This window comes from Dysidea avara, chromosome 8 (genome assembly GCF_963678975.1).
Source record: "Dysidea avara chromosome 8, odDysAvar1.4, whole genome shotgun sequence".
NCBI classification, from domain to species: domain Eukaryota; kingdom Metazoa; phylum Porifera; class Demospongiae; order Dictyoceratida; family Dysideidae; genus Dysidea; species Dysidea avara.
In genome coordinates, this window is record NC_089279.1 from 13,441,629 (window position 1) to 13,466,860 (window position 25,232).

Genomic DNA, 25,232 nt, shown 5'->3' on the forward strand with positions numbered 1-25,232 from the left:
TATACTTGGGCAGGCAAGAATATCAGAGCAGGACTAGCAAATGATTATCCAAATTCTTACTGCTGAAGTCATCTTACGAATCTCCCTAATGCGCAGTCATCCTAGGTGAGACTAGATCATCCTAGCTATCCTAGATGCAGCAAATGAAGAGCCTTGGTGGCTGTGACGTACTATTTTGTTGATATCAGCATTTTTACTTAAGTACAAGGCAGACTTTGTTCTAAATTGGTTCTTCTTAGTAGGCATGTCCAGAGGGTGGACTTATTTAATAGTTATATCATGGCTGCGAGGGATTTGCTGATATATACACCCAAAGCCTGAGGGCGCAGCCCGAGGACTACAAGTGTATATATCAGCAGATACCAAGTAGCTGTGGTATAGCTAAGTGATATATATCACTTGGAATGCACTCACCTAATAGGTGAAAGAACTGACAAGAACTCACCCCGTTTGTTTTATACACTAGCATCTGAAGATCGATCGTGGTTTTAATAGCATGGGCTAATAGCCATCAGAACGTTATCCATACGTTAAAACATCATTAATACGTTACTATGCTTCAACACACAATGTTATAAAACTTATGATTGTGGGATGGAGTTTATATTGTTATCATTTTAGTACTAAGTTAAGCCAACTAACTTTGCTATTGGGACAGTATAAGTAAGTTATTATATTAAGTTATGTACTTAGGACTGTAAGTTACTTACCCATTTCAGCGTAGTAGTAGTAGTTTTGCCATTCCGTGATCTGTTTAAAGGCTGATACGAGGTGGGTAGAAATACGCATCCACGATCGCCCAAACAATTATTTTGTGTCTTCATTATCCTTTACTAACACCCAATTAGTCTATCTTAGTAAGTATACCCAGCAACCACTACAAAAACAAGTCCCACAATACAAAGCTCTATGTCCCTGAATACAACAAGTCAAAGTGTATCGTTCCTAAATCTTTGAACTGGCTGGGTATCAAAGTCATTGGCAAACCGCTTTCCCATAATATTGCCCAGGCAATATGTGAGTTAAACCCCAAGCGGTGCCATTGAACTCCCACGCTAAAGTGGTATTTATTTACCTTAATGGTAACAATATTGGTCTTGGATACCCAACGAAATTAATTATGAACCAATATTTGTATTTGGTTGGCACGGAGTAGGGCAAAATGCAGATTTCACTTCCGTTTAAAAATTGTGTCATGCATGCACTATTTAAATACATACATTAAGAACAAATACCGTAATGACAAAAGTTGGAGTGACTAAAGTTTGGAAAATTTGGTGAATTGAGGAAATTCTATCAGCTATTCTGTATATTATTCTATATTAACTGCAAGGTAAATTCACCAAACTTATGGCCACCAACCTGTTTCGCATTCTGATTTGAGTCACGCCAAACTTTCATCATTTACGGTACATTCATTCATTCACGGAACCTCCTTATAGATTGGAAATATTTGTGATAACATCCTGGGCAACTTTCGAAGGATATCCCCTATGTCTGCAGCTTGCTTTGTGAAAGAATATATGTGACCAGATTTGACAAAACCAGGCTTCCACACACATCCAGATTCGCAACTTTGAAGGACCATAACGTAATGTAGGAGTAAGCCACCACTTTTCACATTTTGACCTGTTATTGCAAAATGCAGTGAAAGAATGTTGTGAAAATTGTAGATCAGTAGCATACTGAGTGGTCAAGTTACAAGCAGTTAAAGAATTGGGTGTGTGTAGTAGCCTAGTTTTGTCAAATCTGGTCACATATGTGACCTAGTCTGGGAAAACTGGTCTTATCGTCTATTTGAAAGTATTGAGAAATGCTGGTTTTAAGTATTCAGTGTGTTGTAGCTTGCCAATGAATGATGCTATGTGTACCAAATATTCACATGGCTTACATCAAATCCTTACCTTCAAGAGCGCCTACTCTACAAGAGCCAACTATTAACTTTCCTGCCAGTTTTAACTTTAAGTTGACTGTATCAAGCAAGCTCCAAAAGGGGTGGGTGGTGGTGCTGGAGAAAGGCAAGAGGCTATTTTTAAAACAATTAAAGAGGAAGGCATAGGGATGAATCGGGCTAAGTTATGGGCCACACAGGTCTCAAAACTGGCTAAAACGAAAGGATATTTACAGCACAGGTCTTCCTGTACACACTGACATTAGCCATCCCCAGGCTGGACAGTGCTCCATTAGGGCTGGGAAAAGCAGCCAGCAAAATCAGATAACTTAAGTCTGGCTGATTTTGATTGTGAAATTTGATAGTTGAGTCATGTAGATTTGTGCTCTTGGTGAAATACCAAATCTCCTGTGATGGACGATAAGACTGGTTTTTCCAGACCGAGTCACGTATTTCAAATCTTGTGTGTTGAAAATTTTTAAGCAGAAATAAAATCTGCTGTGTATGATATATGGCGTACGGTGTGTAGCACTCCAATCTAAGTACTATTTAACACTCGGTGCATACATGGCTGCAACCACTCTCCCAGTGAAGGAGCAGTGGTATGATGGCTACTACACTGGACTTTGGAGTTAGTGGTTATGATTTTGAATCCAGTCAAAAGTTCATCTTAATAGCTTCATTTTTTGTCCATTTGTTTTGAGGGGCTTAGATTTTTCTTTCTCACTTCACAAAAACCATTATAAAAATCTGATGCGTAACTCGATCACACTTGAAATTTAAGGATGTATTATGACTTATTTAGGCACTAATTTGGTACAAATCTGATGGATTTTCATAGAGTTATGAACAATATTTGTGTTAAAAAGAACGACATTTTAAATCATTTATGGAAATAACTTGAAAATCAGTCTGTGCATAGGTTAACCATCATAACTCAAACCTTTTGTGGTTTGAAACAATCATATTGACAGCTACAGAGTTACAAGGAGAAAACAAACCTGGTGAAAAATTGCAGGGCTGAAATACTCTAATAGAACAGTCACCTAGAATTTTAAAAAGCACGAAAGATATCAATTTTTTTCCAGCATTTGAACCAGGGATCTCCATACCAAATTTCCAAACCATTCACCACTGAACCACTTCTGTCAGCTAATCAGCTCACCTAGTTTCTACCTTATAAATAAAAAAAATTATCTGCTTAATATTAAAAGTTTTAATAGATCTACCAATGGAGAATCTAGAACATTCCCTATGTGTGTTCTATTAGAAGGACTTGAAAAATGTGTGCACTCTATTAGGGAGTTTTTTTTAACTTTTAACAAACAGTCAAAAACCTGTAATACAATACTTATACTGTATTTATACTTAGTGTGCATGGTTGTGCAAACTGGCGTATAAAATTGTGACATCCCATTTATGGGCACGTCTTTAGACTGCTACAAAGTGAAAATGGCAGCCAAGAAATGATGTGAATGCTAATAAAATTTAATAATGACTGTGTACATTATTTGACATTAACATCATTGTGCCCATTTATTGGTCACCATCTTTGATTTCACAACTTTTTTCACCCAGGCTTTTAGGCTGTACCCTTTTACAGCTTGGCTGTTTTTTGAATGGATATTAAAAAGCTCATGAAATTTAAAAAATCAAAGGCTTATATACATACCGTTTTCTAAATTCTCATATAACACGACCCCATTAGCTAAGTCAGTTAGAGACCACATCCTTAGATCTACATATTTTAAATACCAAGGTGAAGTTGAGGTTTTTTAAACATGAAGATCTGAGGGCATGGTTTAAAATCTTTTTGAAATCCACAAAGAACCTTGCACTAGATCTCCTCATTTTTAAGTAGGATCATTGATCATCAAAACAAAGAGTAATGAAGTAAGTGAGGCTGCCTACACCTCCCTAAACATACAGACATGGCTATATTATTGACAGGGTGTAAATGACCGAAGTGCATATAATAAATGTGCACTAGTATAGCAGCAGGTGCCAGCAACCTCCCTTGTTTCATTGTTTTTTTCTACAATCCCTACTCGATTTTTAAAACATACTTTCGTCTATGCATGGAAATGTCAGCTTTACAGAGCAGGTACAAGGCATCCCTCATAATTACTGACAGAAAACTAATTACTTGTTTCCTAGAGTAGTTTCATTTGGTGAATCTCTAAATCTGAAGATGATCCTAATATCATCTGATATTATCAGTGGTTTTCCAGCTATATAAAATGCCACTACACTTTGTTCAAGTTGTTCTAGGTCAAACAATGGATTAGTCTGTACACCATTGTACATAGAATAGCTTGTGATCAACTTCAAAAACTGTTGCTTTCCAGTGTCTCCATCAGAGGGAACAATACAACTCTGACTGGTGACTTCAGTAGGATGTGATTCTGGAGGACTATCAGGTAGATACTTCCGATAGTGACAATTTGGATCTTTAGCATGATTGAAAATACTGTTTAGGAAGGAATTGTGACATCCAATCTGTTAAAAAATGTAACAGTTAGCAGTTGCTATCCCACCCACACTACAAGGTTTTATATAAACTGTAAATGTACTAACACAGAAATTTGGGTAGCAGTGCTAGGTCAAGCTAAGAATACAGTATCCGCTACATATAGGCACCCTGACCAGTACACTGCAATGCACAACAATTCATACTGTTGAAAAAAATGAGGTAAGGTAATGTGACTGAGAAGTATTGTAAAATAAGCAATCACTTACTATATAAAAACAAGTAACAACAGAATGTTCAATTAACTCATCAAAAATACAGCTGTATGCTTACATGTAAACAATCATACAAAAGAAAACACTTACGATATGCATCAAAACAATGTACAGCCAATCATAGTCAGCAATTTCTTTGTTTTTATGACTGATCAGTGCAATAAGAGGAGTGTTTTCATCTATACATTTTGCATCAGTAGGCTTAGCAGCTCTGTCACATGATGCCTCTCCAATAGTACCTCCATTAATTTTCAGATAGGAATTGTATTTATCTGTTAAGTACATAATTACAAAACTAATGCAATAATAGTGGCCACCTCTCTAAACTATTCATCTTAAGAAATCCCTAGTTGATAACTTATAATGGTAATCTGCTCACAAACTTTTATATTTCACAAATATTTCTTGCATTTGTACTATTTTATTAAAACCAAAACATTTAATTGACCAAATCTCATTCAAGGTAACATACTGATAATTCTTTTAAAGAGGTCTGTGAGATGTTCACAGAGTTCTTGGGAATATCGTTTAGCACTCAAACTGATAACCTTTCCAATAGTGATCTGTTGTGCTTTTTCATAAGTCACCAGATATGATAGATGGGTGTGGATCCACTGGTAGAACTCCACCAAATCTGGAAGAAGAGCTCCACCCACTTGCAGCCTATCATATTCCAAAGTGAGAAGATGGAGAGCAAAGAGATGTGTATTATCAAGGCCATGAGCTTCCCTTGCTGCAACAAGACTTTTCATATACTCATTCTCAGTGGTCAAATGTGGGTAGTGTTCATTAAGTGTTCTAGACAACAACATTATAGTACACGTTGCTCTCCATATACATGACAATGTGCTTACCGGTAATTCTTAAGAACTGGCAGTACCCAGACTGAGTCAGAGAAATTCTTTTCTAACTATAAAACAATCACCAAACATATGAAATACATAAATAGTGAAATTTCTTTTGTAAAGTAACATAATTATACCAACTTACTTCTGCTTGTAAATTTCCTTTACATGGCTCATATATGCATGTATGCCATGATTTTTCATATGCATCAAGTGATTTTATATCAATAAACTTTCCTTGGGTAAATGGGTACTTGCCATCTTGAAAAAGCTACAAACAAATATGATAATATCAAGGCTTAAGTAAGGATAGTTTATGTACCATGAATAGTGTGTGCATGGATCTCATAATAAAGAATGATCTTTCATCATCACCAAATCCCATGTTGGTCCTCATATGTAACCACACAGTTCTCAGTTGAGTGATGCAGTAAAACCTGATTGACATCCAATCAGACAATATTCGACCTGCAAATGTAAAACAAATTCATAACTTTATTGCAATGCCATTATGAATACTTTATATGTTGTGGGTAAAAAGTATAGGTATTTACAAAGCAAGGAAGCAAATATGTCAAATTCGGTGATAAAATAAACTTTTACAAGTTTGACAAATCTGTCCCTTCCAAATTTAAGCAATTTTGAATATCAGCCTGTTACTCTAACGCCACTAGTAGCAAGATCCTTAGGAATGAAGGCTACAGTTTTACATGGCCAGACCATGTTTTTTCCACCACAGGGATAATTTTGAGAGTACCTAAGTGCTTATAATTTCTAATCAATAAGTGCTTTAATAGCTATAATCACATAGTGGTTTAGTTTGCCATACATTTGTCTCAATAGTAGGAGTGCAATTAATCCCAAATCGCATGGCCTTGTTTCTGTAATTGCACTGTAAAGTAGCCAATAAAATAGCAGAATTACAGAAGCCTTTTAAGTGCAACAAGAAAGTGATATGATGAATAGCCAACCAAATAAGCTGACAATAGAAGCCTTTTAAGTGCAACATATGTAGACATTTTGAGTAGCCAATCAGAATTGTTGACATATGAAGCCTTTAAAGTGCAACAACAAATGATGTAATGCAAAGAAGGATGATGCAATCACCTGGTAGAAGTTAATGGCCACATAGAACTGGATAGGTATGTACTACAAACCATGAAGGGTGGTTACTATGTGGCAATCACGTGCAATTATGGAATAATTGTACGAGTAACAGTCAAAATTGCACTCAAATGTGTGTGATTACCTATACTAAGTGCTTTAATAGCTAGAGAAAAAGTAGCAAGACTAATGCTGGACCAACTTTAGAAGTGGCAAATGCATGACAAGTCTTGTACATAAAACACTGCTATAAGTGATCCTGTAAAGCACATTGTCCTTGTATACTGGAAAGTTGACCACCATAGTTTTAAATTGATCATCACACAGCACAAGAATGTGGTCATGTTGTGATAGCTTATAATAATTGTATGGCATATTCCCTACAGCAATTCACCAAATTTTATTAGCCAAAGACTTGCTTACTAAGTGCTTTGCCAATTTTTACCAGCCACCAAAGTTTTAATACACTACTCATGTGGAGTATCACATTTGTCTGTACATAAATCCACTCAGTTTAAATATTTGTGTGTTCTGTTACACTAGAATACTATAACCTTTCATTTGATCTAGAGCTTTGGGTTGAGTCAACAGTCCAACACAGAAGGCACCAAAGTTGGTCCACAACATCAAATACCATGAGTGTAAACTAAGTGTGCCTCTTGTGGCATGTGGTATATAATCCTTCCTCCCATATTGGCCATCTTCATTTAACTCACATCCACAGTCATACATTAAACCTCCTTTTTTGACTTTGTTAGGATACTATGCATTCATAAAGAGAAGTTTTATTTAGCAGACCACATACAAGCTTGCATGCTCTAAGTCATTACCATGAATCCAGTCAGGTGTGTTTTTTCTAATCCTTCAGGATAAAACATGTGATACCAAATATGGTTACTACGACTAGGTAGAGCAAATGCCACTGCAATCATATTAGCTAGAGCATGACGTAGATCAGTATCTGATGGATCTAAAAACATATACACATGTGTACTCACATGCACTATAATACACATGCACATTTGTGTACCTTCATGCTCAGGGTTAAAGAATTTCCAAATAGGATCTTCTTTATCCACTATACCAGTTGGAGCTTTCCTTTTCAATGTACCTGTTTGCGTTAACTCTAGCATTTCAGTATTAGGGTTTAATGGATTGGGAATTTCTGCTTCATTGATCATATTGGCAGGATCAACGAAACATCTTAATGTGTTTAAGTGAGCATCTGAAAACTTTACATTATTTTTTATTCTTTCAAACAATGGGATCAGTTCTGGTAAATGTTTCTGCATGAAATGGAAACAGTGACAATAATACATGCAGTACAGTACTTCATAGAATCAATTTGTTATTGAGTTTATTAATAACCCAATAGAATATACTAGTAAACTGTTATTCAATTCCTCAATTGCTAATCATGTTATTAACCAGAGCTTTCCAAAATTTAAGCTTCGGTTTACATAACATAGTGGATATTTCTTGTACATACCGTATTTGACCAGTTAATAGCTGTGGCTCGTATAATATCCGCCCCCGCATAGTAGCCACTCCACAGCCTAGAATTATTGTCATAAGAACTGCTCTCGGATAAGAGCTGCGTTTGTATCTGAACATACTGTTGCAAGTGTTGACTAGACATGTTTGAAGCAGAAACCAGGCAAAGGAGTTGTTTTAAGCCAGGAAATAGCATTTTTGAGAGAAGTTAAAATAAATGACAGTATGACAGATGATTAAACAAGGTCAGTCACTCGTGAATCCGTATAAATGCCGCAGGCTGACAAATAGAAGCTATCTTCGCATAGTAGCTGCAGAGTTTTGCTTGCTGAAAGTTATAACAGCTGCAGCTATTAACCGGTCAAATATGGGTATGTATGCAATATCTCTTAACCTAATATCTTTTACCGTTGTTCAACATTTAATAATGCAACAACAGCTTGGTTTCAAAACACTGCTGTTGATGTTAAAGTTTAAACAATTTAATAAAGGTATGCAGTTACTGGAAGTAGTTTATAATCTGTATACCTTCTTACAGTAGAACTCATGATACACACAAAGCCATATCATCATCCGAACACATGACACTCCATCATAACTTTTTCCACCACTATTTAGCCTATTGTATATGTAACATTAAAATTTGTACACTTCTATAAAGACATATTACATACACTGAAGTAATGTAATCTACAAAAGTCTTGATTTTGTCAGCAGAAGAACCACATGATATTTGAAGGAGATGACCACATATTTCCTTGTACATTACAGTAAACTGTGGCTTGGCATTTGGACCACCCACAATGAAGGGGAACAAGTGACTTGTTGGAGGAGGAGAAGCCTAAAGATATAAAATATTCAACATGTAGTTAGTTCATAGCAGGATACAAACCTCTAATTGCTCTTTAATAGACTTCAAACATTCAAAACAGTTCCAATATTCGCTTTTCTTCTTAGATAATAAATTCAAGACACCTCGTGGACCATGATGTTTCTTAAGCAAATACATAAGCATTATTCTTAAATGTGATTCATGGTTGACTAAATTGTTGATATCTTTAGCACTTTCCAGTAGCTATACAATGAAAAGGGATACATACATACATACACACATACACACACACACATACATACATACATACATACATACATACATACATACGTACGTACGTACGTACGTACGTACATACATACATACATACATACATACATACATACATACATACATACATACATACGTACATACATACATACATACATACATACATATGTATGTATACACCATGAACTGAAAATAGATGCATATAGTCCTGATAAGCAGTGCAATAAACAAGTTAATCGTACATTCTTCATTCCAATTTTATCATCAGTATCAAAACTATTTACAATAGTTTGAAGCAGCACTTCCATCACTGCCTGCCTTTCTATGTGTATTATTACTTTGTCTGCATTGCCGTCTGTTTTGCAGAGTTTCTAAATATAGAAGCAATTGATACGCATGACAGCCTCACACAAAATATGACAACCTTATCAATTGTTTTCAACAATGACATCAACTGTGAAGGGCTTTGCTGACAAGACTGCAGTCTCTCCAATACAGTATAAAAATAAAGATGTGCTAGTTTCTGCTGCATTAATGGATTCTATAAAGGCATTAAATTCAACACATAGCTACTAGGAACAATTCTCTTACTTTATCTTTCTGAGTTTGCTGAAGATAAGGTGGTACATAATCACTTGGATTAGCTTCTGTGTATGTACTCAATAGAGTATCCCCAATTAAAATACAAACCTAAATTACAAACGTATACACATTATCTAACTATCACTTATATGTACAAACGTACTTCAGTTTTGTATAAATTTAATGGCTTTGAAAGGTCTTTGCCTTTACTCCATCCTCTACAAAGAATTTTGTCTAAATGAAACTTGAATTTACATAGACTAATACAATTGCAGGTTCTGTCTCTTAAGTTTTCTGGAGAGACTTCTTCAATAGGAGGCATTTTGTCATTGGCAAACTTCACAAAAAACTCTACATCTGCTTTGCAGTAACTTAAACCATCAGATCCAAGAAAGGAGGACAAATCATCAATCTCAGGAAAGAATTGTGTAAGCAATCCATTGTGGACAAGCAGATGTAGTTGTTGTTTCTTGATCTGGTCAAACTGTGGACTTGCTAGGGCAACATCAATGAAGTTTATCATATTTTCCAAGTTCAGTGATACGTCACTATTAAGCTACACAAACAGGAAAATATACACACAATAATAAAGTACGTATCTCCAAAATCCATGTGGTTTTAGCTCTGTATTCAATGCAACTACATAAAATAACAGGAAGGTTTGCTAAAGCAAGTTCACAATGAGCATATCCTTCCAGTTCAATGCTGATTTCTATAATTTTGAATCTTTTGACCACACACAAATTGACTACTTTTGTTGCCATGCATAAATCTAATTATGTGCCAGTAAAAGATTGTAATGTGGAGTTGAGATTTCTATGAATGATAAGGGAAATCTAGGCTACGCACTGTAAAACAGTCCTAATATAACAAAATAAGATACAGCCTTCAAAAACACTGGCTATAATTTTTATTATGGAATAAAAAGTGACATTCAAGTTGTGATGACAGTAGCAAGCATAGATAATGGCAACAACCTATATCAACATGAATACCATTAATGTACTCTGTGTACTAGTTAAACAGACCATAAACAGACCGAAACACACCTGAAAATTGTTACCAAACAGTTTATTGCACAAGTGCATAGCAACCACACAAGCACATTCTTCTGTGATGTCATTTACATGGTCAAACAGTTGAAGAATTGTAAATGTTGTTTCCATGATATGATATTTAACTTTCACAAGATCCATCAAATCTGTATTTGCTATGTGCTTCAATAGAGTCATGGACATCTACATGGGAAGAAACAGGTTGCTAAATGATTAATGCACACAATATTCACTTGATGTATATATACCGTAGAGTTTGGTTGTTAAGGTCATGTATACATTAAGCGTATACACATTTCTTGTGCTTAGTCATGGTTGATAAGTGCATGTGGACGAACACAAAGCTCCAAGAGAAACATTTTTCAACTGTGGGTGGCTCAAATTTTCATGTGGTACATGGCCAATAATTCTGTGAATGCTATCCCACTAGGGACCTGTGAGAAGGCTTAAAGCCTGTGAATACAGGGAGTCAGAAACATGTAACTAAAAGGCAACTTATAATAACCGAAGCCGGAATCAGGAATGAAACGGAACGGAACGGAATGGAATGGTCAAACTTTAGTGCACGCTGTTTAGCTTCTTAGTCATGCAGCTGCGTATGTTTAATTGTACTTTACTAGCTACCTCAAGACTGACTGACACACTGTTTGTTATGAAGATCAAACTACTCTAATAGAGCAATCGACTATTAAGCAGTCACTAACTGCTTCCTGAGTATTTTTTGACTTAAAACTAGCTATATAGTTATGCCAAAGAATACTTGGACCCAATCATCTGGCTTTGGCATACTAATCAACTAGCTATAGTTTGAATACTGAACCCATCATCCAGCTGATTATGCCCAGAGGATTATGCATGTGTTACAATTCACAATAAAATAAAATAATTATAGGTACATAAATGTCTATTTTTTTTAAGAATAGAAAGAACTGGCCCTAATGTCACAAAAAGGGTTTTTCTATTTTAAAGGTTTTGCCTATACCTACACCTACAGAACTAAAACAACAGCACCTATACAACTAGAACAAAGGATATAAGAGAGAAATAAAAAGGGGCTTAGACAGCTCCAAGGCATCCATCCTTCAGTGCTAGGTCAACTGAGGCTGGAACACGACCCCTTTAGGGGATGACTGGAGGAGGAATGACCACCTGGCCTGATGGACATGATAACAGATTGCAACAGGAAAACCATGGCAACAAAGGAACTAGCTCATCACAATTGCACATTACAATATAAACATGCACAGCCACATGACTGACACGAACTACAGCAAGCATAGAAGTTTGGTCATTCCGTTCCTGATTCCGGTCTTGTCTAAATGATGTGAAGCAGTACAATGGCTGAAGTGATTAGCATCAATATGGCACCTCATGTTCGTGCTAATCTGGCATAGCCAGTGCAAGAATAAATGTAGTACCAATCAGATTGCAGCATTTTCAAAATTCGTAAGGTTTCTTTGCAATGATTGTAACTTCTTTGCCACTCTTGGCAGCAGCTACTAGTTTTAATCGTATTCATGAGTGAGGACATGACCTGTAGCAGAATATGGTGATCATGAATCTAACAATGCTATTATATTCATAAAAGCGCACAGCTGTTAACTACATTCCAGCTGCACAAGTGCTAGTATTGATACAGACCAGGCCCTCATTCCACAACGGTCTGGCATACTGTGCTACCAATGAATAAACTAGCCAACAATGAATTAAACTAACCATCAAGACAATAAAAACCATTCCTTGTCACAGCGCTCAGTGGTAGCCAATATTAGCCTTGCCTTCTTGTTCCTTTTGTGTTACAAATGGGTGCCTTTGATCTGCGCATGCCCCATACCACAAATAAGTTATAACACACCCATTCAGTTTGTATCTAATTTGTAAACAACTCCACCCTTGGCCTCGGGTGTCGTGTTTACAAATCAGATACAAACCTCATGGTTGTGTTAGAACTATAACATGTTAGTCTCTATAACTTGTCTGTAAAGTGATGTGTTGTTGTAATATGTTGTGGTTGCATGTCGTAATGTTATAGAGCTCGGTACAGTGGAAGGTGGCTTGTGTGCAAAAGCATACTGTAAAGTGCTGTTGTACACTGAAGGTAGCATGTTAATACAGAAAAATCCCAAAGCCAGTGGTAACCTGATCCCCAGCAACATGCATTCTGGGCATGTGCCGAAGGAGCTACTACAATAATGTGGATTTTGCAATGCTCACCAAGCAAAATGATTTTCTGCACCACAGAATTCACAGTCCACATGATTGATTTGCACTGGAACTGGATTCCAAATATTGGTAGATTTGGTGACTGCAAAACATATTACTCCAAAAGGGACATACCACTGGTGAGTTTGTTATTGTGGCGTAAAATGGTGGCCATGCACTGCTTTGTTTGGTCTCCAGCCTTGCAACTGTGGTCAGGCAGGCAGGCAGGCTGGCTGGCAGTGAGACTAAAATCCGAGTTTTAGTGATTTTTTAAAACTCTATATCTGGCTGCCTATTAGTGTTTTCTTGTTATTTGATGTGAGATGGACTAATGTTATTCCATAAAGGTGATTTTCATCATGTAAGATGTCTCTAGGATGATTTTTGAAGGTGGAATTTTAGGGGGGGATCCTTACTTAAACAGTACTACCATACTGTTTGATAATATTTGGGAAGTTTCTTTAAGTGGATGCGCCCAGGGATGAGCCTATTTTGCTTTCTTTCACCTATTTTTATTTCCAGCAATTCTTTTATTTTTTACCTATTTTGCTTGAAATTTTTTTGAAAGCCAAGTCAAGTAAGTAAGTCAAGTCAAGTAGAGGCTTCTTTTTTTTTCAAGTCAGTAAGTCAGTCATGCAGTAGAAAATTCCACTGAATAAATTTTAAAACTTGGTAGCTACCCATTGGAATCGTTTCAGGTCATATTTTAGGGCTTGGATATACCTAATCAATACTGCCAAGGTACCATGAAAGTATTGTGAGACTGATTTCTGCTCAATACTTTTGCAAATATACAGCACTATCGTATAGTGAAGTATGGGTAACACTGATAATGCATTTTCAAAATATTGAAAGCCTCACAATATCTTCATGGGACCTTGGCTGTATCATAATCAAGTCCAAAAGTGCCTTTAGTGTGTAGCAAAACATTTCCAATAGGTTGCCATGAATTTAAAAAAAAATAATTCAGCGGAATTTTCTATTGACTGGTTAACTTTACTAATGCCTTCAGACAAGCCCATGTTTTGTTTTGTTATAGATATCACTTCAGCCTAACAGGTGCTTCTTGTATGTACAAAATGTATGTACGTACAATGCATACATCATGGTTGTCTTCCTTTGTGTCCCATTTCTTTTTGCTGACAGTCCAAGGTGTCACACTAACATGTATTGGCTTCCTTGTGTGCATTTATAAAGAGAATTGTCCATATTTTTGTAGTGACTGGATTGAGTGCAGAGGTGATTTCTTATACTGTTCTTCATTTATAACACTGTGTAATGGGTTGAAAATGAAGTGAAATGGCCCTTTCACTTTTCAGTAATTGATAGTTGGTGCATGTGTTCAGACCCAAAATTAATTTAAGATACGTCTGTCTTTTTTTTTGATGTGGTATGCATGGTCCACCAGTCATAATTATATTACAAAAAGTAAACAAACATGTACAAGGAATAATTAGGATTTTAAGATCATTTAGGGATCATAAAAATAGAAAGTAAGGACTCGGGTCACTTACACCTACAGATATACGGGTCATTCCATGTCAAATCAACAAGGAATTTAGGGTCACCTCTTGGATTTTGACGAAATTTGGTGTGTTTGTAGTACCTGTGGTGCTTATCACTCATGCAAATTTTTAGCTCCATACATTCCATAGTTTCTGATTTATGACCACAAATATTTTGAATATTTCATGAAAATTTGGTCTATCTCTAGTTACAAAATCAACTGCAACTTTGTACTGTGTAAATATGTTTAAATACAATTTTCACTGATGGAAGACTGTTGATTGACCTTTTCAGTGATCCCTAAATTATGGGATATCCACTTAATTATGGTTCAAAACTACTTCATTGAAAACTTTAATCCTTTATATTTTGAAAAATGCTGCTTGAAATTTTTCAATGTTTTTTGTGAATAATGATTGGGTCATAGTCTATGTTTGATAAAATGCCCGTGGTGGGACCACAATGGGCTCAAGAGATATAATGAATTATGTTGTGGTATGCGGTGGAATTTGCAGTCTATCATTGCTGTATTGGAGTGTACACCTCCAATAACCACTCACAACAAAGCCATGCCAAGTTTGTCTTACAGAGTGAAGGTGTCTAGGTACATTGCAACCTGTATTAATGACCACCTGTATTGAAAGACCACCTATAAGCTGCAGCTAATTTATACTTCAATTGGATCTTAATGTATAGCACCAAAGTATCAATCTTTTCTAGCAAATCCAAAAATGGTCCTTATTACAGGTTGACTATAAATGAGATCATCATGCACATTAATGTTGTACCATCTCTTCAGTTATACCTTATTTATTAAGTAAAATCTTGCCATAGTGCACTTACATACAATCCCCACTCTACACTATTCAAGTTACGTACATGGCTGCATAGACCTCCTCAAAAAGGATATCTGAGTACCTTGATAGCCTCATGATCTTACTTTATAATTGTACATACATTTTGGACCCAAGACAAGTCTGTGTTTTCTCAAAAATTAACATGGTCCAGGGAATAGAAGAGTTACACTATATACAGTAGATGCATTACTTGTACCAAGAATTTTTATATTATTAACACTTGCTTGCACCTCAATGCGTGATTTATAGTACTGTAATTACTAAAGTTTTTTAAAGTATTTTGTGTTCACGTTTTGAAGATCAGTACAGGTAAACGTTAAATATGTGGTCAACATGTTTACTTCCTATGTGAGTATGTGTATGAATTTATGACTTGATCTTCAAAGTGGTTGTGAATATAAAGTAATGTAGCAATTACTTTCACACATTGAGGTACAATTAATGCATGTATATGGTAAACCCCTCCATTGCTAGAACCATAATAAAGTGCTCATATTACAGAAGCCACAGAAGTGTCTTGGTCTAAATGTTATGTGCACCGCTAGAGTGGGAGTACAGTGTATAAACAGGTGTCCTGGTTATCAAGGTATCCAGGTATCCCTTCTGAGGAGTTCTGTTGTATGTACCTATATTGTACTTTGCGTGGGAGGATCAAAGCGATGCCGCGTATTGTATTGTCCATACAGTACTAATCAGCTGTATAACTACTGTATGAGTCATACAGTACAGTTATGCAGCTAATTGGGCAAATACAGTACAGTTATGCGCTTATTTGGGCAAATACAGCACACTTGGGAAAATATAGTACAGTTATGTGGAGAATTTATTTAAGGAATGCTACGTAAACAACACACTGTAAATCGCTAAAACCAGCCAAAATAATCCTATAAGTTCGTTCTACGGCTAGAAATAGATTGTATAAACACTTACTGATCGTCTGATCACGAAGCTTTTAAAACATGACTCCACTAAGTCAGCACTATTGATCACATGCGAGACATTGTAAATCGCTAAAACTAGCCAAACTAATCCTATTAGTTCGTTCTATGACTAGAAATAGATTATATGAACACTTACTGATATACGTATCACCGAAAATCGCAGTGGTTTGAGTACTAGAGAAAATCGCTCCGAGCCAGACGACCAGGAAGTACAATATAACACTTAAAGCACCGCCTTGCTTGTGTGTACGAAAAATACAGTACTCGTGGGGGTGTCTCGAGGTAAATACAGCACTCGGCTTCACCTCGTGCTGTATTAGCCTTTTGACACACCCCCTCATACTGTATTTTCCGTACACATGCGCGGCGGTGATTTAACTCTAACATGCAGACACATACGGAACTTAAATATGGCTAAGTCCACTACAGTGGGATTCAACTTAATAAAGAAGGTACTTGTGAAGAGATGGTACAACATTTACATGATGTTTATGGACGCATGGTGATCAGATCTATAATTTATAGTCAACCTGTCTAATAAGGACCATTTTTGGATTTGCTAGAAAGGGTTGATGCTTTGGTGCTATATATTAAAGAAGTATAACTTAACTGCAGCACATAGATGGCCTTTCAATACAGGTGGTCACTAATACAGGTTGCAATGTACCTAGACACCCTTATTCTGTAAGACAAACTTGGCATGGCTTTGTTGTGAGTGGTTATTGGAGGTGTACACTCCAATACAGCATTGATAGACTGCAAATTCCACCGCATACCACAACATAATTCATTATATCCCTTGAGCCCATTGTAGTCCCACCACAAAAATTTTATCAAACATAGATTATGACCCATTCATTATTCACAAAAGAATTTGAAAAATTTCAAGAAGCATTTTTCAAAATATAAAGGATTAAAGTTTTCAATGAAGTAGTTTTGAACCATAATTAAGTGGATATCCCATGATTTAGGGATCACTGAAAAGGTCAATCAACAGTCTTCCATCAGTGAAAATTGTATTTAAAAATATTTACACAGTACAAAGTTGCAGTCAATTTTATAACTAGAGATAGACCAAATTTTCATGAAATATTCAAAATATTTGTGGTCATAAATCAGAAACTATGGAATGTATGGAGCTAAAAATTTGCATGAGTGATAAGCACCACAGGTACTACAAACACACCAAGTTTCGTCAAAATCCAAGAGGTGACCCTAAATTCCTTGTTGATTTGACATGGAATGACCCATACTTTAGGGCACATTAATACATACAGTGAACAAAGTAGGTCACTAGTCAGCCATTTCTATGACATCACTTAAAATTTATTTATTAAATAAGTTTTTTACTGTAATTCAGTTATATTTTGACCAATAAGTTTCACAATTAAACTTTTAGCAAAATGTTTTCAAATGAATTACACTGAACGAAACTTTATTTTTGATAACTAGCAGCTGACCATGCTGACTCTTCACTGACGTTTTCAAGACAGCAAGTGATAGTACAGTATGCGTATACAAGTGGAACAGGCATATATGATGTAGCAATATAAAAATGTCTAGCATAAACTGTAAATAACAAGTATAACAGAGGGAGTAGCAATTTGCTATCAGGTGACTGCTCTATTAGAATATCTTGCTTGATCTTAAGCAACACAAACTATACATGATGTGTCTAATCGAAAATTGATAGTAAAAGCAGTAAGCCACACAGAATAGTGCTGAGCCATGAAATTAATTTAGCTAGTAGATAGTTAAAAACTTTCAAGTAAAAAAGTCGTACAATTTTGTAATTAAAAGTGAATTACAGTATTTTTTGGCACCTGTATTTGTAAAAAGAGGAATATTATGTAGTTAAGTAGTGAACACAAACTTTAACAACTAACCAAGTCTCGGTAGGAGCTATACCATTCTTGAAAAAGATTCTGCTTTTTACCATTATGATACAAAATGTTGATCAATGCAAGAAATAGTGAATCCACTATAAATCTAGATATGTTGGTCCCTTGTACTGCTTGAGATGTAAAAACAATAGATTGTTCAGGATCATCTGGATAGACTGAATTTTCATCTTTTATCACCTTGAGTTGTGTCAATGGTTTCAATAATGCCACAACTTTAGCCAAGTCTAGTTGATACAGGTACATGTAACAATGTATTGCAATAGCTTTCATTTCACTGTAGTTGTTTAGTGCATCATCAAATGTTAAACGCAACAACTTGTATTCTATACTGTCTGGGGCAGCAGACATGTGCAGGTATTGACTGACAAATTCATTGTAATATTTTTGCCACATTTCTTTGTCGTTTTGCGTCTCCTTAACTGCAACAGCAATCACATGCTTTTCTCCAACCTGAAATTCAAATAGACCAAATGTATACCGCTAGAGTAGTACATACATTGGAGTGTTTAAGCAAGCACTTATTTAAACACTAAACAATAGTGGAAACACAGAAGCTATATAGGATATAGAATAGTGATTTGCTTTAGTAGAACAGTGCAATTAATTGTTTAACATATATATAGGCTTTGTATAGTAATTAAGAATATCATATTTGACTTTAGGTGAAAAGTGATACACTGCATATTTACCCAGTTTATAATGTACTAACCGTTTTATCTCCTTTCATAACTGTATCAATTTCATTAAACAAAGAGTTGTACAGCTTCTTCAACATCTGGTCTTTATTTACTAAGCCTAATAGTACAGAACATACAGTAAATGGATGCAGACATGATAGTTTCCTCTTCCAGTACTTGGTCATATGTATATGTACAAATCATGCATAGTTTGGTGTATGGGGATATAAATTACATATGTATGTACAATTACTATTGTACGTAGTCTTTACTAAAATGTGTATTTGTGACTACCTCTATATATTCATATTGGCTATGAAGTTATAAAGCCTAGTCTAAAAGTCTAGATTAGCATGTACAATAGCTACCCGATTACAGCATTTTAAATTGTTAAAATTGAACTATATAATTAGTACTAAAGAAGTCCTGCTTTGCAAACCCTGTGTGTATGTAGTGTACACAGATACATCGGTATGAAGGTTTAAGGGAAATATTAGTTCAAATCAGACTGACTAGTGTTGCTTATGCTCAGGAATGAAACATACCAGCAGCAACAGTAGAAGTACCACTGTCCTGTAAAATGTCAATATTCTCATTAGATTTATCAATGTTCTGTTGAATCATGTTATTAATGTATGTAGATATATCTCTGAATAATGGGAACTGAGAAATGTAGGTAGGTTTGCCAATAGCATGTATGCGGCAATCCCAAGTGTTATTGAAAGCCTATAAAAGAAGATGAAAATTTAACACTACATATTAACAGTGAAGAAAGAACTCACCTTGATTTCTGACAATTTGGGAACAGGGTAGACATCAAGCAACTTCAGGAACAGATCCAGTGTAGCATCATCACAATGACTACTAAACAACAATTCAAGACCACGACTTTTACTAATTTCATAAATCATGTAGGCTATGAAGTTGAAGAAAGATGTCTTGCATGCTGAGTCCACCTAGAAGCACACACATTGTTGTATTAGAAACACTACTACACTATACACGCATACATACAGAGTCAGATATGCTCAGAGTAGATTCTCTGCTTTTGGCAAAGCTTGCAGCTTGTTCAAGATGGTTACCTATAACTGACGGCTTCCAGTATGATCTACATACATATGTGAAATTTGACAAAATAGTTTGTTTATAGCTGGCTGCTGTTACCAAACAGCAGTGATTTGAGACTGACCTGAACTTGCTGCAAAGAACATCACCAACTTTTTTATCAACAAGAAGCTGTTTCAAGTAAGAGTATTTTGCAGTGATGTTTGGTAGTGCTTCAAGTGAGAATTGAGTAGAATCAGTAGAAGTTAGCAAAATTCTAAGATTAAAGAAATAAGGATTCTTATGCATGATAGATAACAGTGTATAGAGCACCTGGATGCAATAACCTGAATACTCTCTGGTTTATTCAATAAGGTTAGAAGATCTGTGCTCATTGAATCAATTGGAGTAGTTGTAGGCGATGAAGACACTTCTGATATTGACAAACAAGATTGTCTAAACCATATCCTGCATGTGTGTAAGAAAATAAATCAGTGTCATTCTTCAACTCAATGTTCATATATAGCAAATGCTCTTGTTTTTGAAACTAGAATAATTTAAAGATTGTGTGATTACCTATGTAAGTGTCCATCTGTGCACAATAATATATAAACTCATAATTTTTTAATGGATGTAAACATGACATGATACAAGATTATAGCCTTTGGATAGTTGCAAATCATTTCTGAGGCTTCCTGAGGGCTTTTAAACTGTAAAATTATATTACCATAGTGGCTTCTTGTGATAATCTATTAATACTTTTGATTTACATGACACACTTTGGAGTTATGAGCTCTTGGTACAATCGTTTGGTCAGCTGACTCGCTACGTACTGTATATCAATTAAATTTGACGGTGAACTAAATTTGGTGAATTGGCGATTCGTCACTAAACCGCCAAATTTAAATTTCGTCAATATTATTTTCAAACATTGGGTCAAGCATTTGTTGAAGTAGAGTTTCGACAAACCTTTGTGGATACTGCTGAAACTGGTAAATTGGTGTGGTTCCATGCTTGCCAAAATGGGTGTGGCTTACTGACTAGACTAGAACTCATACTCGATTAGTGGGCATGGTTCCACGTAAGCTTGCAGACAGCAGTAGATATGAATTCGTGCGCAGCCATTGATAAATGGACAAGTACTGTATACCTACAGACAGCAAATAATCCTGAAAGTAGGTATGGCCAAGAAAGAAATTGGAGCACAGATATTCGAGTACAGTAGGCATCTATGGAAGCAGGACCAGAATATTCTTTAAAGCGAGTCAGTACAGCATCGTACTTATGCCATTCGCCAATTTTTCAGTGAGAGCATTTCGCCTAATTAAAATTTCGCCAACTGCAATTTTATAGCAAATAGCTAATATTAGTTTCGCCAATATTTGTTGTCATACGATATATTCTACAAGTATGCATTGAATACATAGTGTAGTGAAGTCATTAAAATTGCATGCAACGTACTATACAAAATTTGTATCGACCACTTGAATTTTGCTACTATGTGGTTAGGTTTGAATTCAACAATGAATGAATTTTTGGTTACAATAGCCACAATGTAGCTGTGTAACAGTGTCAATACCTTACCTGATATCAACAAGAGATGTTGGTTTAGCTTGATCAGTGACATCCATAACAGGAAGTTGTTTAGACTGACTTATAGTATCCAGGTAGTAGTGATCCCAACCATACAGGAATAATGCTGGATAGCATGGCTCATAGAACATTGTTGGGGGAAAGTGCAGTAGAATTACAAAGAGTTTCTGTAAGTTAAAACACACAACTCACAAATACATTATATTACGTAGCAGTTACAATTGTATCAAATGATAGTACCATTTAAGTAGGGATTGCCCCAAAAGTTTCATGCACTGCCCAAAATCCCGCCTTTGAAAATAATCCTAGAGACATCTTAAATGACAAAAATCACCTTTAAGGAATAGTACCAGTTCATATAATATCTGCAACTTCACGATTGGGATCCCGTTCGCGATTAGTCTGGCAGCACCATGCAAAAGGGTGGGTGCTACCAGACCAGCTCATGATAGGTTTGCGATCACACCCATCAAATAAAGATCTAGATTGGCTAATTAGCGATAGAGTATGGAGACCACACCTCTTTACAATATAGCTCTTTACTTAACAGAAAACAAGACCTTATTGGTCTAGCTAGCTGCACACCACTTGTCTGACTCGAGATACTCTAATACAACAGTCCTGGATGTATGATATTCTAATAGAACAATCACAAGTCTAGCTGTGCTACAACAAAAAAACTAAACAAAGTAGTACTTTAAATTTAATTTAAAAATGAAATAGGGATCTATGCAATAAAAAGTAATGAAGCAAGAAATGAATGATGATATTACAGCATAGCTCAGTGGGAAAGTCCCTACTTTGGCACATTAGCTATTATAACAATTATTTTTATTCTGTGCCAAAGTAGGGACTTTCCCACAGGGCTATGCTGTAATATCATCCTTCATCTCTTGTTTCACTACTTTATATTGCATAGATCCCTTTAAATTAACAATTAAAAAAAATATGATTGTATGTATAAGATTTATAATATGAAATAAGTGACGGATAATCTGAAGGATATGTTTGATGTATCCATTCCCTCACATAACCAGAAAACAGGGTCTGGTGCTGGTGTGGAGAATGGAAATTTATATGTGGCATGCTGTCAGGCATGCACAGTAGTTTCATCGTGGAATAAGGTGGTTATGCAGTGTTGTGTGATATGGCAGAGAATGTAGAGAAAGAAGATGTAGTGCCACTTCAAGAGGGTAGGATCCACTACAGGACGAGATACAGGGAACAGGATCAGTTTGTACTACTGGTTGTAAATTTTTATTAACATTTATATTCTGACAGTTTTGAGTGCTATATTTCTAGACTCCATCTTTGATTTCATAGTTTTAAAACCCTGGAGGTCACACCTACAATATGTATTATCACAGCTTAGGATGGATTTATTTCATAATAAATTATAAGAATTATAGAATTACAGTAAAAATCAAATAGCAGCAACTATAATTACATTTTTTACATACCTTGAATAATCCATTAGAAAAATCTACTTCTTCAATCATTATTCTAATATGATTTATAATCTGACTATTAGTCTCTTTCATGTTAATGATCTACAATAACATAACATGTAGTTGCACAGTTTTAATATAAACTACTTTACCAAAACAAACACTGTTTGCTGAGAAGAATCTTTAAAAGACTGTAACTGGAGCTTAAAAGATGTTTGAGAGGAAACACCAGAAAATTTACACAGAAATGAATTTTCCACCTACAAGTCAAGTTGTAAATCAAACAGTCACAATTCTATGTATATCAGGAACCTTATCATATATCAATGTTTCAATACTTTTCTTTGACTTGTGTATTTCTTCTGTGGAAGAATGTGCAGGCCTTGGGTAAATGGTTGGTAGTTGATGAATTAATGAACTAGACCGAGTGTAGCAAATTAGCTTTGTGGCTATTTTGTGTCCAGAACTATGGTGTATGCAAGATTATAATCAGTTAACCTTGTAATTAACTTACCACTGATCAAGCATTTGGATATGGTTTGTGATTAACCCACTTAAACTAAAATGGGTCTGATAGTTCAAGTAAGCTTCTAAATATGAAATTGGTAAACTCCTAAAAGAAGTTTGTTACATGCTCTATTACATAAAGTAATAATTGTATACATACTTTCGCTTTAATATCAATGCTTCTGGAGTCATCAACTGCATAAGTTTCTTACACATGAACCTCACCAACCATTGTGTAATTAATGCAATCACCATACAGGCTCCATTGCTAGCTGAAAGTGTTTGAACACGACTACCATCTCCACTGTCAAAATATTTTATGTTAGGGGCCTCCTCTTGTAAGTACAATAAATCCAGTGCCTCTATAATCCATTCTAATATTGTATGGAGATCAGAATTGTCCAGTTTTGAAGCCACACCACCAAATTCAGAGCCTGTAGTTGCTAATAGTTCAATAATACTACTGGCATCATGTTCTAGTTCATCTGTTGTACTCTGCATGACAAAATATTGTAAAATATCATACAGTATGATAGTGCTGTATATTAGGGATCAGAATTGGGATTCTCTGGCCAAAGCTATCACCCTAACATCAGCATCACTTTTCCTTCATACTAGCTTGACATGATATTGGTTAGGCATAGCTAAGCCCAAAACTGCCTTCAGAACGACCCCAAAACTTTCCAACAAGTTTTTTATCTATACAAAAACAGCCAAGCTCTGAAAAAAGGGTGCGGCCTCCAAAAAAGCCAGGGTGAAAAAAGATCCAAGGTGGAGGCCAAGAAATGGCTGTGATGGTAGGTTAATGGCAAAAATATTAATAACGACAATTCAGGTTGATGTCAAATCCTAGGAGAAGGCAACACAAATTCACCTGAATTTTCGTTATTAAAATTTTTGCCATTAACCTACCATCACAGCCATTTCTTGGTGGCCACCTTGGATTTCACATCTTTTTTCACCCTGGCTTTTTGGAGGCCACACCCTTTTTTCACAGCTTGGCTGTTTTTGTATAGATATCACTTCATTTTGTATTTGTATACTCCAAAGCCAGCCTGTAGCCAGCTTTGTAGTTATTTTACTTGTCTTTTTCTGCAGAAAGGAGTCGACATCAAGACCTGAATTCTATGGATAATGATGAAATTTTCTACAAAAATTATTACTGTATGAAAAATATACACATCCTCTCTCCTACAGGTAGACTACTTTGTAGCAGAATCTCCACAAGGTAACTTGTTTGTAGCTGAAGTCTACAGGGTGACTTGTTTGTGGCTGAATTCTCTATAGGTTGTAATTAAATTCTTTACAGGGTGATTTATTTGTAACTGAACTCTCTACAGGGTGACTTGTTTGTAGCTGAGCTCTCTACAAGGTGATTTGTTTGTAGCTGAACTCGCTATAGGGTGACTTGTTTGTAGTTGAACTCTTTACAGGATGATTTATTTGTAACTGAACTCTCTACAGGGTGATTTGTTTGTAGCTGAACTCTCTCCAAGGTGACTTGTTTGTAGCTGAATTCTCTCCAAGGTGACTTATTTGTAACTGAACTCACTATAGGGTGACTTGTTCGTAGTTCAACTCTTTCTAGGGTGACTTATTTGTAACTGAACTCACTACAGGATGACTTTTTTGCAGTTGAACTATCTACAGGGTGATTTGTTTGTAGCTGAAGTCTACAGGGTGACTTGTTTATTGCTGAACTCTCTTCAGGGTGACTTGTTTGTAGTTAAACTCT

At 35.8% G+C, this 25,232-nt stretch overlaps 1 protein-coding gene across 1 annotated transcript in view; it reads right to left on the bottom strand.

Moving 5' to 3' along the window:
* LOC136262908 (uncharacterized) overlaps positions 1-25,232 on the bottom strand; it is an 84,517-nt gene that overhangs the window by 10,974 nt on the left and 48,311 nt on the right. The window contains exons 39-68 of the mRNA XM_066057326.1: positions 23,658-23,992; positions 23,505-23,603; positions 23,303-23,456; positions 23,143-23,250; positions 23,003-23,092; positions 21,534-21,709; positions 20,283-20,417; positions 20,095-20,226; positions 19,920-20,013; positions 19,688-19,861; positions 19,451-19,631; positions 18,938-19,023; positions 18,211-18,678; positions 10,813-11,001; positions 9,927-10,319; positions 9,773-9,871; positions 9,606-9,722; positions 9,424-9,552; positions 8,972-9,154; positions 8,754-8,920; positions 8,608-8,698; positions 7,616-7,871; positions 7,416-7,555; positions 7,140-7,347; positions 5,804-5,949; positions 5,627-5,752; positions 5,491-5,546; positions 5,109-5,434; positions 4,727-4,908; positions 4,038-4,390 (exon numbers count right to left, since the gene is read on the bottom strand). Of these exons, the coding sequence (XP_065913398.1) occupies positions 4,038-4,390; positions 4,727-4,908; positions 5,109-5,434; positions 5,491-5,546; positions 5,627-5,752; positions 5,804-5,949; positions 7,140-7,347; positions 7,416-7,555; positions 7,616-7,871; positions 8,608-8,698; positions 8,754-8,920; positions 8,972-9,154; positions 9,424-9,552; positions 9,606-9,722; positions 9,773-9,871; positions 9,927-10,319; positions 10,813-11,001; positions 18,211-18,678; positions 18,938-19,023; positions 19,451-19,631; positions 19,688-19,861; positions 19,920-20,013; positions 20,095-20,226; positions 20,283-20,417; positions 21,534-21,709; positions 23,003-23,092; positions 23,143-23,250; positions 23,303-23,456; positions 23,505-23,603; positions 23,658-23,992 (5,393 nt within the window). The remainder of the gene's footprint in view (positions 1-4,037; positions 4,391-4,726; positions 4,909-5,108; positions 5,435-5,490; positions 5,547-5,626; positions 5,753-5,803; positions 5,950-7,139; positions 7,348-7,415; positions 7,556-7,615; positions 7,872-8,607; positions 8,699-8,753; positions 8,921-8,971; positions 9,155-9,423; positions 9,553-9,605; positions 9,723-9,772; positions 9,872-9,926; positions 10,320-10,812; positions 11,002-18,210; positions 18,679-18,937; positions 19,024-19,450; positions 19,632-19,687; positions 19,862-19,919; positions 20,014-20,094; positions 20,227-20,282; positions 20,418-21,533; positions 21,710-23,002; positions 23,093-23,142; positions 23,251-23,302; positions 23,457-23,504; positions 23,604-23,657; positions 23,993-25,232) is intronic.